This window comes from Sinocyclocheilus anshuiensis, unplaced genomic scaffold, assembly GCF_001515605.1.
Source record: "Sinocyclocheilus anshuiensis isolate Anshui unplaced genomic scaffold, SAMN03320099.WGS_v1.1 scaffold1371, whole genome shotgun sequence".
NCBI lineage: Eukaryota > Metazoa > Chordata > Actinopteri > Cypriniformes > Cyprinidae > Sinocyclocheilus > Sinocyclocheilus anshuiensis.
In genome coordinates this window covers 585,002-600,895 of record NW_015539833.1, presented here as the reverse complement: position 1 = coordinate 600,895, position 15,894 = coordinate 585,002, and the positions used below count along the sequence as shown (strand labels likewise).

The window sequence follows — 15,894 nt, the reverse complement described above, 5'->3', positions numbered from 1 at the left end:
GGGAACAAAATTGCAAGGTTTCAGAAGCTGCAGGAGCAGATGGGACAGCACACAAATCCAAACAATCCAGAACATAAATCCAAAAAAAAAAAAGCATATAAATGAACACACATTTGTGATGTATGAAGAATTGTTGCTGCGTTCACGGTTATATTACAGGAAAAACATTAAGTCGAGATTGTATGAATAGGAAAATAGTTTAAATGGCAAAAGTATTTGATAGGAACGTGCATGTGTGTTATATTTGTTTGTGTGTGTGTGTCCTGCTGTCTGACGGTAATATTAGGCAGAAGGCCAGTCATCTTGATCTCAGATCAAGGCTCGTTCACACAAACACACACACACACACACACACACACAGCAGACCTGACACTGATATATGACCTCCTGAAGAGATTACAGGTATTTAGCCCAGCTCAGATTATCAGTCTTAATTCACTCGGTCTGGTGTGTGAGTGCATGTGAATATGTGCACTGGATTACATTCATCTGATGTGCTTTATTGATCCTTCAGGGAGATTTTACAAACTGTTGACTAGCTAACATAGTTCAACATTCCCTTTCAGTGGCATGTACAATCATTGATAATATGAACTAATAATAGGTAAACTCTTCTGGGCAACTAACACAATGTCATAACCAGATACGCCAAGAATGGTAAAGGACATGGTTTCTTGCGTCACAACAAAATCTAAAGAAAGGAATAATAAAAGCCTATTTTTAGGTCCACAATATCAGTTTTAGACAATTCAATAATGTGTTCAAATTTAGTTCTTATTATTTGTACAGTATTTTTTACTGATTTTTTTTTATTGATCTAATGGGAATCATCATTATATAACATTCATTATCGTCTTTATCAAATGACTGTAGTACCATGATTTAAAAAAAAATAAAAATCAGTTTAAAGGCAATACAACAAATAATTTGATGTATAACTACATATAAACAGCAGTGTGCTTATTTTAAAAATAAAATGTGGTTAATTGTCATAAAAAGTCAAATGCCAATAAAGCTATATATATGCAGTATATACAGTATATAAATATATTAGGGGTGTAACGGTTCGCAAAATTCACGGTTCGGTTCGATACGACAGTGGTGTCACGGTTCGGTACGTTTTCGATAGGGGGAGGAGGGGTTGGGTAATTGCTTTCGTCGCAATGTTGGAAATATTTATGTTTTATACCATGAAGGCGAGCCAATGAATATCACTAGAAAGTGAAAGTAAAGGTGAAATGACGGAGTAATGACGGAGCTTTTCTTTATCTGACGCCACATATTCTCTCAGAGACGACGAGAGACGAATCTCCTTCAACATATGCTGATTACGGTATATAGCTAACTATTTGAATTTATTCCCTTAATATTTCTCTTGTGGCCCGTACATAGTAAAAAAAAAAAATGAATAAATGAGAAGAAACGTATTTGGTGTTAAACAGGCTGTTTTTGAAAGTCGGCACTTTAAATAGGCTAAATAAAGCATTTTATTTCATTGATTTTTATTGATGACTGCTGTCTTAATATTTTAATTATAGGCCTATAATTAATTGTATAATAGACCTGTTTTAAAAGACAGGCCTTATCGTTTGTTATCCTCGCAGCGTGTCAGTTATGCGGTAATATTGTGGGGCAAATTAATTGTAATTTGAATTTAATAATAAAATGTAATAATAAAAGTAACTTCGTATAATATTATATTTTATATATATATATAGAGAGAGAGAGAGAGTTTGTGTCTTTTTTGTGTTGGTCTCTCAGGAAGGAGTTTGTTCATGCGTATCTGCAGTATGTGTTCAGTGACTCTGTACAGGAGCAGTATTCGGCCTTCTCCAGCGGTTTCCTGAAGGTCTGTGGTGGGGAGATTCTCTCTCTCTTCCAGCCCTCTGAACTCATGGCCATGGTGGTGGGCAACAACAACTACAACTGGGAGGAGATGGAGAAGGTGGGACACGTTTCATACAGCTGTGCTTCACAATTTTATTTAGACTCTGCCTTGTGTTTTTCATGGCTTTGTGTCTCTTTTTTTTTCCCCCAGAATGCCTCCTACAAGGGCGAGTTCTCTGCATCCCACCCAACAGTTAAGATGTTTTGGGAGGTGTTTCATGAATTTCCCTTGGAGAAAAAGAAACAGTTTTTATGTAAGTGAGAGACAACAGTGTAATGGTTGGTACTATTGAATATGTTATATAAAACTGTCTGAATATAAAGCTTGCGCTAAGACCTGCTCAAACCAAAAGTGAAACAAAAATATAAAGCAAAACACAATTTTTTTTTTATTTATTGTGCTGAATGAAATTGAAATGTACACCAGAACTATATATTGTGCACCTCTGGTCTGCCATTCTCTATAAACTGCAGAGGGGAGTTTGAAGAAATCCAAACACTGCTTAAAGTTTGCAAACAACCATAAAACAACTTAGCTGCATTGATTTGCATTGATTCCATTAGTAGCAGCCGTGCAGAAGAGTTTACTATGGCTCTTCTAAACAAGATTGCTCATTTGGTGTTGGCTGTCAAAATAGATTTTGATTCATTAGCATCAGCTGTTGCTCTGTACTATGAAATGAGGCTTGGGACCCTAGAGCTTAATTTTTCGGTCAGTAAGGTTTTGGCCAGTGTTATTTTAGTATTATTTATATGCTGTTACAGTTTTATTAATATTTTGAATTTTATCATTATGTTTTAGTTTTCATTTAAATTTTAGTTTCATTTTTTAGCAATTTGATGTGCTTTTGTCATTTGTATTATTTTTTAATATAACTATTTAGATTTAATTAATTCTTAGTTTTAGCTCAGTTTATTTTAATTAATTTCCAGTAATTTTAGTGCTTCAAATGTATTTCAGTTAGTTGCAACATTTCTAATTTTTTTTTTGTTATATATATTTATATATAAAATATATAATTCAATGTTATTAATAGTTTTTGTTTCAGTTAACGATAACCTTGGTTTTGTCACCATATGAAGAAAAAAAAGTATTTGTTGAGGTATTTGTATTTGTTGATAAATTTTATAGGGCAATCAAAAAATTAAATGGCTATGTTAATGTAAACTGATAAATACATAACTTAATGTGTGGTCACATTTACCATTGCTAACAGCGAAAATCCAGTCATTTTAAAAGGAATCCGCACAATTGGGAATTTCACATAAGGGAGAAACATTCCCCCATTGCAGATTTTGCACCAACACCAGGTTTTTCACAGAATGCTGCTTGCTTTGATGTGCTGCAGGGTTGCCAGGTCTGCGAAACAAATCTAGCTCAACTGCTGTATAAAACTCAATCACAATCACATTTTGTTTGCGGTTTTCCCCTCTGTCGGAAATTTGACCCATTCCAGGGGGTGGGGATCGCTTTAACCTGCAGCAACAGTGTAAAAGTAGCCCAGTTCAGACTTGGCAACACTGATATTCTGTGTGAGTGGTGCTTTCCGCATCATTACACTATTGGACTATAAACCTTCTTTGCGCCAATGCAACTGCGCCTTTACAACGCAGACCAAATGAGTGTTTTTGTCTTCCCACAGTGTTTTTGACAGGCAGTGACCGCATCCCCATCCACGGCATGGCCAGTCTACGCATCGTCATCCAATCCACTGCTGCGGAAGAGCACTACCTTCCTGTGGCCCACACCTGCTATAACATGCTGGACATGCCCTGCTACCAGACCAAAGAGACCCTGCGGCACCGGCTCACGCAAGCCGTGGAGCAATACGAGGGCTTCAGTCTGGTCTGAGCAGGATCTACAGAGGTGGCTTTCTATATGCTGACACTGCACTTTAAACCTGTGGAGAAATGGAAACGAATGCTGCTTTCGCGTTTATTTTACCACAGATGAGCACATCCTGAATCTCTTATGAGTAAATATATTATTTTCTTATTTTTACAGACGGACTCTGACTTGCTAATTTGGTTGAATCTTGAGATGTGCAGTTTTTTTTTTTTTTTTTTGCTTCCTTTTTGGTTATAAAAATGTATATTTTTGAAATGACAAAAGTAAATAATAAGATTAGGATTGAGTTGGCAAAAAATAAATTCATTTGATTTTCTTTATATATTTTGTAAATGTTACTGTTTTTGAATCAGATTTTAAAACCGATGGGTTGCTCTTGCCTAGACCACGTTATTTTGTTAGGCATGTCCAAACCTGTTCCTGGAAGGCCACTGTCTAGCAGAGTTTAGCTCCAGCCGTAATTAAACACACCTGAGCCAGCTAATTTAGGTCTTCAGATCAAGTGTGTGTTGGAACAAAACTCAACTTTTCTCCAGGAGCAAGAGAGGACGCCCCTGTTATTTTGCTATTTTGAATTTCTGGAAGGAAGTAAAAAAAATTTGGAACAAATTTAATAGTTGAAGCATATGAAACGCCAATAAATCACTCATTATTGACTATAGCTGGGTGTTTAATCCCATTCAGAAAGAGCCATCGCAACCCTACAAATCGGGGGCTCGTCCGGGATGAAGACAGTAAAAGTAACACAGCCCCATCAGCACGGTATACCGGACAGACAGTTTCAGGCCCAATACATTTGGGATGTCCAATCCTGGTCCTGGAGGGCTAATGTCCCGCAGAGTTTAGCTCCACCTTGTCCCAACATACCTGCCTGGAAGATTCTAGTAATCCTGAAGACCTTGATTACCTTAATTCGGGTTTTCATTCAACTATGGTTGGGGTTAAACTCTACAGAACAGTGGCCTACCAGCAATGGGATTGGACACCTCTGCAATACATGAAAGGGATTTAACTTGATGAATAATCTCTTTTGTTTCTGAGCTTTCCAGTTCGGTCTGTGCTCAGATCAGATGTTACGCATTTTCACTCCTCCTGAATCCGTTCCACTGGTTTTCCTTTAATGTACAGTAGCAAGCCATTAGCATAAAAATGTCTCCTATTAATGATAGGCATGCATGAGCATGCCATGCCCAGGTTGAACGCTGAAGCTGCTTTTTTAAAATATTTTAATTAACTATGGGGAAAAAATCTGATATTTCTCTTAAAGTGACATCAGTTGAGATTTCATTGAGGAACAAATCCAGCAATAACTACTGGTTGATGTACGTGTACTAGTTATGGGATTTTAATTATGTTTTAATCCAACAAATGTGAATATTCTAACAGCTGTGTTCTTCTTCCGGTCAATCCATTGCCGCTTTCAATTTAATCCCTCCTGTTGTTTCACAGGAAGATCATATGCTGTAAAGGGGATTTTGTTTTCTACTCGCATTTTCTTTCTGAGTGGATCATTAATGTTGGGTTGTTATTAAAAATGGATCAGAGTGACTTAGCTTTGTGGTTTTCCGATATGGTGGATGATACAGGACTGTCAGGGACCACAGTGAGTTGTTTGCTGTGGCCTGTGGTGTTTTGCATCTAGCTGCATGAGATGTATTTGTTTGTACTTGATGGAAGGCCATATAAAGAAGTGTTTCTATCCAACTTATTCCTTTCTGTCAATGTATGCAAACAAAGGCTTCTTAATGGCTACTGATGCATTGTTATTTTAGTAACGTATATTTACTTTTATAGCTTTCAAATGGAATATATTGTTTTATCTATTTTTTTCCAGAACAATAAAATTATTTCACCTCAGATTAAGTATTATCAAACGTCATGGCATTTTCTTGCACTAAATGGCATCGAAATGAAAACCCAACACCAGTATATTCAGAAAAAATAGTTTGGTTTTATATCATATATACAAAATACAAATACAATCATGTACTAAAATGTACACACAGTATTCATCTTTATCCATCAGTCTTGTCATGTTCAGTAAAAACAAAGGTCACACTAAAATTTTCCAATCTGGAGAATAAGAGATAGGGGTGATGTGCTCGCTCTGTTTGTATCTGCGTTCACGAGGCATAAACGCTCAGTGAGGCCCCAGTTTTGTTTTCTATTGCTCGCTAACAATAGAGATGGTTTTGAGGATTCAATCCACCCACATCACTGTTAAACAGTGAGTTTCATTTGATGACCAGTAAGACACTAGAGTACAAAAAAACACTACAAAAAGAACAATGAAAGCTGGATTATAGTACCTTTGTTTGTACGTTTCTACATTAGAGAATGGCAGATTTCTTATGGTCGTTCATTTGCACATTTTTTTCTTTCGTAAAGAAAATAACCGAAGTAAATTCTAGCTTAGTCAATGGTCTTAGTGGTGTGGGGGGGATTTTCTCAGAAGCATTAATGTTCAAAATAAACAATTATGGCACCAGTAAATAATGAAAACTAATATACAGAGAGCCTTCCTTCCACAAATTGGTTACATTCTTCAATTCATCAAATACGACAAATTCCTATAATGATAAACTCTCCTCATCTCTATACACAGACAATTTAAGACGCATTATCTCAATGTTCTTCAAAGCTTATGTCTGATTGCGAAAACAGTTGTTTCTATATTACAGCAATATTAATGTAGAAAAAAATCTAAAATTTGAAACGAAATGTCGTATAATACAACATAACATAACAGAAATGTTCTTCTGGACTTCAATGGGAATTAAGATCAGAGATTCACAAGTAATCTGATTGTTTTCTGAAATCCAGTCTCATAGCAGATGCAAAAAAAGCAGTCCAAAGCAGAACACAAGTCCTTTTTGCTGTACAGTAGAACAAACAGCACTGTACATCTGCTAAAGGTGAACTAGGCATGTCTTGGCGTCCTTCAAAGCCAAATGTGCCTGTAATGAGTCAATAACAGAGGAACATGTCTTTGTACACATTATATTGCTTTGGATAGCAATGGCTGGTCCTTGTTTGGCTAGTAAAGTAAATCCCAGCTGAGCACTAGATGAACTTAGAAGAGTCTCTTTTACTGATGAGCACTTCCAACAGCCTTAGCTTGGCTTTAATGTGCTTGTATTCATTGTATTCTCCAGCCAAGGGTGAGCGATCTTCCTTTTGCACGTTTCTATGGGAACAGCAAAAGTAGAGCATTCAGTAACAAGATTTTGTTTCTCTCTGTAGAGACAGATTTAAGCTTATGAAAATGTACAATTCTAAGAACAAGCATGTACACCTTTTAAAATTCATATTGTGGAAGTTCTCGTTACCTGCCGTTCTGTTTGAAGAACTGATCCTCAAAATCACGGAGGTTTTTGCAGATTCTTTTCTTTTCTTCACGGGCTTCCTGGAGTTGCTCCACGAGTTCCTGCCTGTGTGTTTGGTTAAGAAGGAGTGGAGAGTTTTGAGATTCTTTCTACCCACCACAGCAACAATGCAATAATTTGAGGTTTCAGTGGTTGGCACATATTACTGAACATTTCGCTTTTTTAAACTTACAAATTACTTTTAGCCTATTATATAAATGGCCTTGTAGCTCCACAAAAGATGGATTATATGAATACAAGAAAAGTGAAAGATCTATAGGGGTGCTTACACACTAGAGTTGTAGGTCAGAGATCATCGCATATTCATTGGTTTCAAAGGGTACGAAAAGTGACGCTACATCGCACAACCAAAGGTTGAGAACATTTTACACCTTTAGTTTACCAGGGCTGTGTTTAAAAAAATCATCTTAAGCATAAATAGATTGTAGAAACCATTGGAACCAATGGTCTCTACGATCTACTTTGGTTTACGATGCTTGTGGGAAACAGCCCAGGTTAGTCTCTTTTTTGAGAGAGACCTGGTCATTAGAGATCTGGCATATTCCTACTTGATTTCTATCTATCTTCAAAATGGACCTCAAAACACGATCTTGTGTGTCAGCACCCTAAGACATAGGTTTCTCTTCTAAACCTTATACTTACATGGTAGCAGCATGCAAATTGGACAATCTCATGTCTGTGGTGTTCTTGGAGGGCGATAGTTCATCAACAGGTGAGATGAAACCATCTGTGTCCTCATCCAGCTGGTCGAGAAGTTCCAACATGGTCAGTTCCGGCTTAACCGTGACCGTGAACTGTGTCCTGGTATCACTGTCATCGTCCGAGCCGTCCTCCTCCTCCTGGAAAAAGAGCAGATGGCGATGGTTAGTTGGATTGCAGCTTAACGCTGAGAGTTTATACCAGCATGACTGAGCAGAATCAAGCATAACATTGATTTTGAAGGCAAATCTCATTGACATTTAGCAATCATTGTGCATCAAGCCTCTGTCGTGACAAGTGTTAGTACAAATGAAAAGAATCAGAGCTCCAGCAGTGCAGTAAATTATATTCATTCCAACTGGAGCATTTGGTGCACTGACTCACATGAGTTACCGATTTGAGTTTTTCTCTAATACAAAACCCAACAAGGGTGTGATCAAAAGGCAATGGAATCAGCAGGAGTCGAATCTCACAGCACTCCCATGCAGTTACTGATTCATGATTAAGTTAATGAGGAAACTAGTGGGGAGAAGGAGGTGGGTCAGCCGAATCACTGGTTGGTTGAGCAGTAGCAGCTCTTCACCTTGGTGTCGCTGAAGAATAGGGCTGGTACACCCTCGATAATGGGCTGCAGCAGGGGGCCTCTGCGCTTGCTGGAAGGCGAGCCCTGTGGTGGTGTTAATAGTGACATTACAACCCAATAAACTACACATCAGCCCACTCAGGGCAGGACTCAATAATGGACTATAAGGGACCAGGGACCTATGTTTTAGGGCAGTAGTTCCCAATCCTGGTCCTGAAGAACCCCCAACATTGCAAGTTTTTGATGTCTCTCTTATCTGAAAAACACATTTGAGGTCTTGGAGTCTTTACTAATGAGCTGATGAGTTGAATCAGGTGTGTTTGAATAGAAGACATCTAATATGTGCAGTGTTGATGGTCCTCCGGGATTGGGAACCACTGTTTTAGGGCATATGGCTCTGCTAAATTGAGAACCCATGGTTTAAAAACTGATGCTAACCAAATATTTCACTGGAGCAGCATATCATTAACTAAAAAATGGAGGAGCTACAGCTAATTTACGAGTGCTTGGATGTTTTTGTTGTATTTCACATGCATATCATACTGTATTGAGCAGGGGGAAATATTATATCAGCGGTGTGGGAATATGACCAGAGTGGCTGTTTAATGCTTTGGAGGACTTTTAGGAGTATGTGTGTAACAGACTTAGGAATTATAAGGAATACTGTTGCAAATATCCATTTACAGGATATGACCTCAGTGAGCTACTCTTGAGCTCTTGCTAAAGACAGGCTTAGTGATGCTAACGAGCCCCGGCACTGCCACCGCATCAATACTACAGCTAAATGCTTATATTGTGCTACTGCTAATGCTATTTCCTCTACTAATACCATGGAGATTTATCCATACGGTTTTGTTCAAGAATAAAGTAGAAATGGCAGCTAGCTAGACTTTAATACAATAACACTAGCTTATGCATCAGATAAGTATTAGCTTTTTTCCCAAAACTTAGAGAGCTGCCTCACTGCCAACTGCCTGCATGGGCAGCAACTCTGTCATGGAACTCTCAAGTGACTGATTTGGATCCAGATCCAACTTCTCCCACCTTACATATACCTAAACCTACCATCTCCACCCCCTAAATGTGGATCCAACCCCACCGCCTGGATCTTTGTTCTGTAGTGAGGGGCTACTGTAAATATGGCCAAAGTGATTTAACTTTGAAGGCAGAATAATAAAGTTGCCTATCTTTTGCAACAGCCTTCAACATTGGGAGTGCATGTAGCTCACTAGGTTTTGGAACACAGGAATTGGAACTGTAAACCAGGGGAGTTCAGTCCTGCTCCTTGAGGGCCTGCAGAATTTTGCTCCAAACTATCCCAAAACAACTACCTGGAAGTTTTCTAGTAATCACGAAGACCTGGCTGGTTCAAGGTGTTTGAGATTAGGACTAGAACTAAACTCTGAAGGACAGTGGCCCTCCAGAAGCAGGATTGGACACTCCTGCTGTACATGAACTCCTACTTGAACGATTTCTCCAGCAAATGGAGAAACTGAAATGGGACACAAGGATACAATGGAGAGGGAAGGCAAGAAAAATATTGGAAAAACTGAACTTACAATGACTGGAATGGCAGATGCTCTGCAGAGAATCTGTTTGATGAGTCGGTACCGGTCGTATAGAGGCTTCATGGCCTGCCTCTCGTTCTTGGTGATCTAGGAAGTGTGACAAAAAGACATTGAAATCAACTTCAACATATGTAGACAATAAGTTCTTAACCTTAAGAAGGTGAACTTATTGCACTTTTTTGAAGAATTGCATACTCACTGGCCTCCCGTGGATGCTCTCATAATATAAAAGAGTTTTCTGAAGGGCCACTTTTTCTGCTCCTATCTGCTCACGGGTCATGTCCTAAAGAAGAACAAAGGATGAAATTTTAAAGATTCATGCATTTGTTTATAATAAAAAAGGTCAAATGGGAAACAAAATCCTTTGAAATCGCACCTTAATGTCTTCAGGTCGGCCAGCCTCCTTGCGTTTCTCCTGCAGATTGTTCATAACTGCTTCTAGCGTGCACTCCACAGGGGGTTTGGGGGCTTTGGTCTCAGTGGGTTTCTTCTCCAGCTGAGATCCAAAGCTCTTGGGAAGAGTGTTGCTGCGCTGGCGGGGGATGGGCGTCAAATCCTCTTCTGACTTAAGCAACTTGTGATCTGTGAAGTGAAGCCACTTGTTTACAAGAACTTTGCAAGCCATGAGCAGAGCAGATTAGATCAGGGATTGTTTTCCTGGTAGGCCCAACCCACAAAGGTTAGTGAGAAATGACACCAGAGACATTTTGTTTGAACAAAATATTATGAAGGTTGGATTGGCGTAGCTTATGTGATAAAAATCACTTTAAAAACGGTAACTTGCTCTTGCAAGAGGAATTTCATTCATACCTTTTGAGTCTTTGCGCATCTTGGCCAGTTCATTCATCCACCGCAGAACCTCTGGATTGGCGGCTTTGTCGCCGTGTGAAGGCTGTAGAGAAAACGTTAAACTCAGTATCTGTAGCAAATCCAGCTAAATACATTTTGCATTGGTCTTTTCATCATGGAAATGGTGCATGTATAGTATTCTGAGAATCTGTTTTCAGAGTAGACTGCTTCATTGATTGCAATGGGTTTATCAGTGTAGTCATTGTAGGTTGTTTAGTCCTCGCAACAGATTTGATGCACTCACCCTGTATTTGCGCTCCTCTTCAAACTTCTCCTCAAACCTCCTGATCTTCTTCTTGAGTACATGGATCCGCTTTGAAAGCTGGGCTGAAGTGAGCTCTTCCCGGTCATCGTCGCAGGAGCCTAACGATGAGCTTCTTCGCCTACTGAATGGAGAACATTGTTAATTTCACCCTCCAAAAAACATACATTATTTAATCTTCCAGACCATTTGTTGTTTTACCTGACAAACGAGTGGGCATTTGGTGGAGATGGAGGAACCTCAGTGTCATCCAGATACTGCTGACTGTCTCCATAAGCGTAGAACCGCGGCGAGACCATTGGGTCGCTGTCCTCCTCCAGGAGCTGGCGAATCAGCTTGCCACCGGCATGGGGTGACAGATGAGCCTCCTCGCGCTCCATACTCTCCTTTTGCCAAGACGAGTAGGCCGGGACTGGTTCTGTCAACAGACAAACATGCATGTGTTAATATGGAGGGAAACAACAAAGCAGCGTGTCTAGATTTTAACAAGTCATCAAGTAAGTAGCAAGCAAAACAGAGAAGTGGCAACAGGACATCCACAAGGCAGATTTAGTCTTTGTTGATACACAGTCATTGCCAAAGTTTGGGTGCACATTAAATTTTAACTTGGCTGATACTCTATTGACCTTGATGCTATTTCTGGCATCCTGAGGTCAACTGTTATAGCCGAAACCCCAAAATGTGTGCAATTCAGCTCAGTAGACTGTTGTTTTTACACAATACATGTGTACTTTTCATTGTAGACTATTAAATGAAACTGTGACAAAGTGTTCTTAAGTTTCATGCACTACAGTTTATAACTCAAACATAGCGAGTACATGCTGTAATACCTGAAAGTTTTGTTTACTTACTATGCAGATGTCGTGACCGTATAATAAGGTCAGAACAATTTAATGATGCATCCAGAAGAATGTTGTGATAAATGCTGACTGCAAAGTGACCTGTGGAACTGGCATGCATGAAGGATCAAACTTGATCTTATCTGTTGTTATAAAGTTGATATCGCCATATTTACAGCATTGAAGTGCAAGTAAAACCTTCAGAGTGTTCGCATAAGGCACCATTTATTAGGACAAACAGTAAAACAATGTGTTTGTGCCTGTGTTTGGTACTATAATTTTTACTATCTAAAAGTCCATTAAACTGCACGTCAACAGTTTATGGGACTTTTTCTGAAGAAAAGAATGTAGTTCGCCTGTGGAAAAACTTGCTACTACAATGCTGGGGTGGTTGCCAGGGCATTTTTAAGTGCATTTGCAAAGGTAATGTGAGCAGTTGCCAGTTTCTATATAGTTGCTAATGTGTTGTAGGTGATTGCTAAGGTGTTAATGTGTCGTTTCAAAAGTGTTCAGAGTGTTTTCTGGTACATTGCTATGCAGTCATTATCGTTATCAATGTTTTATACTTAAATATTAGCAGTGATGACAGAGATGCATGACTTTGCAGTCAGAGGACTTCATTTCAGTGCATGCATACTCACTCAAGCACAACTGCTCCACATGCTTTTCAAAATGCTGTGCAAACAATCTGGTGGAGCCTGAATTTCCACAGCCTCTTTGCACTTTTTGTACCGTGTCATGTGCTTGTTACAGTCATGCTTGAGAAGCTAATGTGTCAGGTGGACCTCTCCCTAGTGGGGCATTTGGAGCCATTTTGTTGAGCCGGCATAATACATCCAAGCATGTGGTACAAGATGGCCTTTCCCTAAAAGACTCACAAAAAGTCTCAGTAGGCCATTGCGAACATAAATAAAGGCACATATTACTGTGCCTGCAGGTTGTTATATGCTAGGTGGGTACATATGCTTGAGAAGCTAATGTGTCAGGTGGACCTCTCCCTAGTGGGGCATTTGGAGCCATTTTGTTGAGCCGGCATAATACATCCAAGCATGTGGTACAAGATGGCCTTTCACTAAAAGACTCACAAAAAGTCTCAGTAGGCCGTTGCGAACATAAATAAAGGCACATATTACTGTGCCTGCAGGTTGTTATATGCTATGTGGGTACATGCCAGTTTGGGGTGTTTTATGGGATTTCCATGCAGCGTTTAAAGGTCACTGGTGAGAGATGGGGATCAGCCCTTACCCTCATTGTGACTTGATTTTAAAAGGCTTTTAAAGTCAAGGAAAGGGGCACAAAAGAAGTGAGAATCTGAAAGATAAAAGTAAAGAGAGGCAATTGAAATAACGGCCCAAGGAAAAGTTTTTACCATATACTGTATAAAAACATGGACGTGGTGTCCGTGACCGTGACGTCACCCGTAGGTTTCCGAAGAGCGTTTTTGAAGCCTAAAGTAGGCGGAGCCGGCCGTCGCCATCTTGGCAGCATGTCACCGCGCGTCACTCCCGTATAATCGAAAATGGGCAAAGAGGCGGGAGCTGTTTGCTGAAACCACGCCCACCTAGCTCGACGGTGGTGACAGCAGCGGCAATCCACCTGTCACTCAAGTGGCCACGACCTTAATTATGCAGAACTTTAAGGCTTAATATAATTTAAATGGATGAGTTATAAAAAAAATCTCCCTCCCCCTCACAGTTGTCACGAAGGGCAAAATTAGCTATATAGACCAAAACCACTTTTTGTACCAGGCTGTAAACACATTTTTTTCTGCTGTAAAGTTGGGCAGGAGTCAGGCAGAAATGCAGCGAGTGATATATAAGATTGTGGAAATCCCAGCTGACAGGCATATGGGCAAACCGCTGTCTCTTGGCACCGCAGTGGGTCACCGCAATGTGCTTTGGCACCGGCCATAGTGGGACAAAGGTCTGGCAGCTCAACATTACATACTGTCCTGAACTCTCATTTGACCTCTCCCATAAGCTGGAGCAACAGCTTGTTTTTAGTGCAACTGTATTTTACAGTCGTGTGAGCTCATTTTTCGCAACCATATGCTTCCAAAGATGTTAACAAAACTATTTAGCTTGTATAATCATTTATACATTCATCTGATTTTGTTCCACTTAGCATAATAAACTTAACTGCTACAATTTGTAGAATAGAACTATGTACACTAACATTTACAAAGCCTTTGCTTTAAAGCTTTTATTTGTATAAAGCTTTCTACCACACACAAAGCTGACATATTTCATCATGATATCTGTGATTAAGCATGATTAAGCAGCATAACAAACATAATTGCTAATTGACTGCCTCCAAAATAAGTCAATTTATTTATGCGAAGGTGCTTTTCACAATAAATATTGTCCCAAAGCTGATCCTTTTCATCGTGTTATCTGTAATTAAGCTGTTCCACTAAGCATAACAAACATAATTGCTAGGATTTGCGCAAAACTATTCAAATGACTGATTTGTGTAGCTCTTTTCAAAATAAATACTGTTCCTTTTACATCATGTTCGTCTTAAGTTGTTCCATTTAGCATAACAAACTAAATCACTAGGATATGCAGCATAAAACTAGAAAAATGCACCCCAAAATGAGGCAGGTTATTTATTTGTAAAGTGCTTTTCATGATAAATATCGTCCCAAAACTCACAATTTTCATCATGTTATCTGCGACTACATAGCATACCAAACTTTATTGCAAAGATCTGTGTATAACTATGAAAATGCACACTGGACAGCCTTAAAATGACTCAATTCAAAATCAGAATTCTGTTTATTTACTAGTATAGCACGTTTCACTATACATATTTTCACATATTCCAAAACTACCTAAATTGCCTTGGAAAAAAAACAAAAAAACATGCAGAAACCCTTCGAAATGGTTTCTGTCTAAACATAAGACAACAAAACAGCGCTTAGAGGAAATATCTCACGTCGCACTCCCAGGAATGTCTCTGGGAATGACTTTGCAAAACCACAGGGCAATGTTTTGACCATCTTAAGAGTAACTGTCAAGCAAGATATGTCATTATGTACGCAGCTGTTTAAAGCTCTCAGTAGAGGGTGCCATAGAACAAGTCCATGATACAGTATAGAGATTCTGCCAAGGCTGGGACCACAATATTAAGCACTATATTAAAGTAAAGGGTAATTGTGAATCAACATGGCAACCCTCTCAGCAGGGCAGCTCCATATGCTATGCGCGATTCACTGTCTTGTGTGTCTCCGTGCCAGACCTCAAACATTGACCGTACACTACAAAATTTCCAAGGTCATGGCGAAAAGGGGTGTGTTTGTGCATGTTTGTGCAAGTCTACAACTGGCACATGCTGCACGAACTGAAGAGGAAACAGGAAGGGAGACTATTGTGCATAGCCATGACAGGTTTTAAAGGCTCAGACGTGACGTGCACATAGCAACAGCTCCCAGACTCCTGGATTTAAACCTCCTCCTGTTTCACTTCTCAGTTGCTATGACTATAAGGCCCTCCACTTGTAGAGCTAAACGTCTGTTTGTTTCTAACCCCAATACTGAAGATGACAAATGCTGTGAATCCTAAGCTTGGCTGAAATGCAGCAGTTGTGAAAATGCATCAAATCACTGAACAAAACCCATTTTATTGTGATGCATCTGCTCAGCGAAGTTCATTTAGATTCTGTGTACTGCTTGCATAAAACATGGTTTTAAACACAGCAAAATAGTCATTTTAAAACAGATAAGCAAAATGAATAAACAAAAAGTGCTGTATGTATGTATGTATATATGTGTTTATTTTTTCGGTGTTAACTCGCACACATCAGACATGGCACCCATATATATATATATATATATATATATATATATATATTAATAAACAATAAAGTGCTATAATCTACATTTCTAAAATATTTTATACATTAAAATTAAATACTATAATAACTTATTTATTATTTAACTATCTTAGAGTATGATGAATGAATAAAAAAGTG

The 15,894-nt window shown here is 39.0% G+C and overlaps 2 protein-coding genes across 6 annotated transcripts in view; one reads left to right on the top strand and one right to left on the bottom strand.

Annotated features, from left to right (window-relative positions):
• The window catches only part of LOC107684306 (probable E3 ubiquitin-protein ligase HERC3), a 40,851-nt gene extending 35,316 nt beyond the window's left edge, over positions 1–5,535 (top strand). The window contains exons 46-48 of the mRNA XM_016480539.1: positions 1,762–1,945; positions 2,039–2,141; positions 3,531–5,535. Coding sequence (XP_016336025.1) covers positions 1,762–1,945; positions 2,039–2,141; positions 3,531–3,739 — 496 coding nt within the window. The 3' untranslated portion in view covers positions 3,740–5,535. The remainder of the gene's footprint in view (positions 1–1,761; positions 1,946–2,038; positions 2,142–3,530) is intronic.
• Positions 5,536–5,670: 135 nt separating this feature from the next.
• Positions 5,671–15,894, bottom strand: part of LOC107684269 (protein FAM13A-like) — a 47,032-nt gene continuing 36,808 nt past the window's right edge. For 3 of the 5 annotated variants that reach the window (XM_016480499.1, XM_016480497.1, XM_016480500.1), the window contains 10 exons: positions 11,285–11,501; positions 11,066–11,207; positions 10,783–10,864; positions 10,349–10,554; positions 10,172–10,255; positions 9,964–10,059; positions 8,405–8,488; positions 7,765–7,961; positions 7,066–7,167; positions 5,671–6,923 (listed from right to left, as the gene is read on the bottom strand). In XM_016480499.1, coding sequence (XP_016335985.1) covers positions 6,800–6,923; positions 7,066–7,167; positions 7,765–7,961; positions 8,405–8,488; positions 9,964–10,059; positions 10,172–10,255; positions 10,349–10,554; positions 10,783–10,864; positions 11,066–11,207; positions 11,285–11,501 — 1,334 coding nt within the window. In that variant the 3' untranslated portion in view covers positions 5,671–6,799. The remainder of the gene's footprint in view (positions 6,924–7,065; positions 7,168–7,764; positions 7,962–8,404; positions 8,489–9,963; positions 10,060–10,171; positions 10,256–10,348; positions 10,555–10,782; positions 10,865–11,065; positions 11,208–11,284; positions 11,502–15,894) is intronic. The other 2 variants (XM_016480498.1, XM_016480501.1) reach the window with 2 other exon arrangements.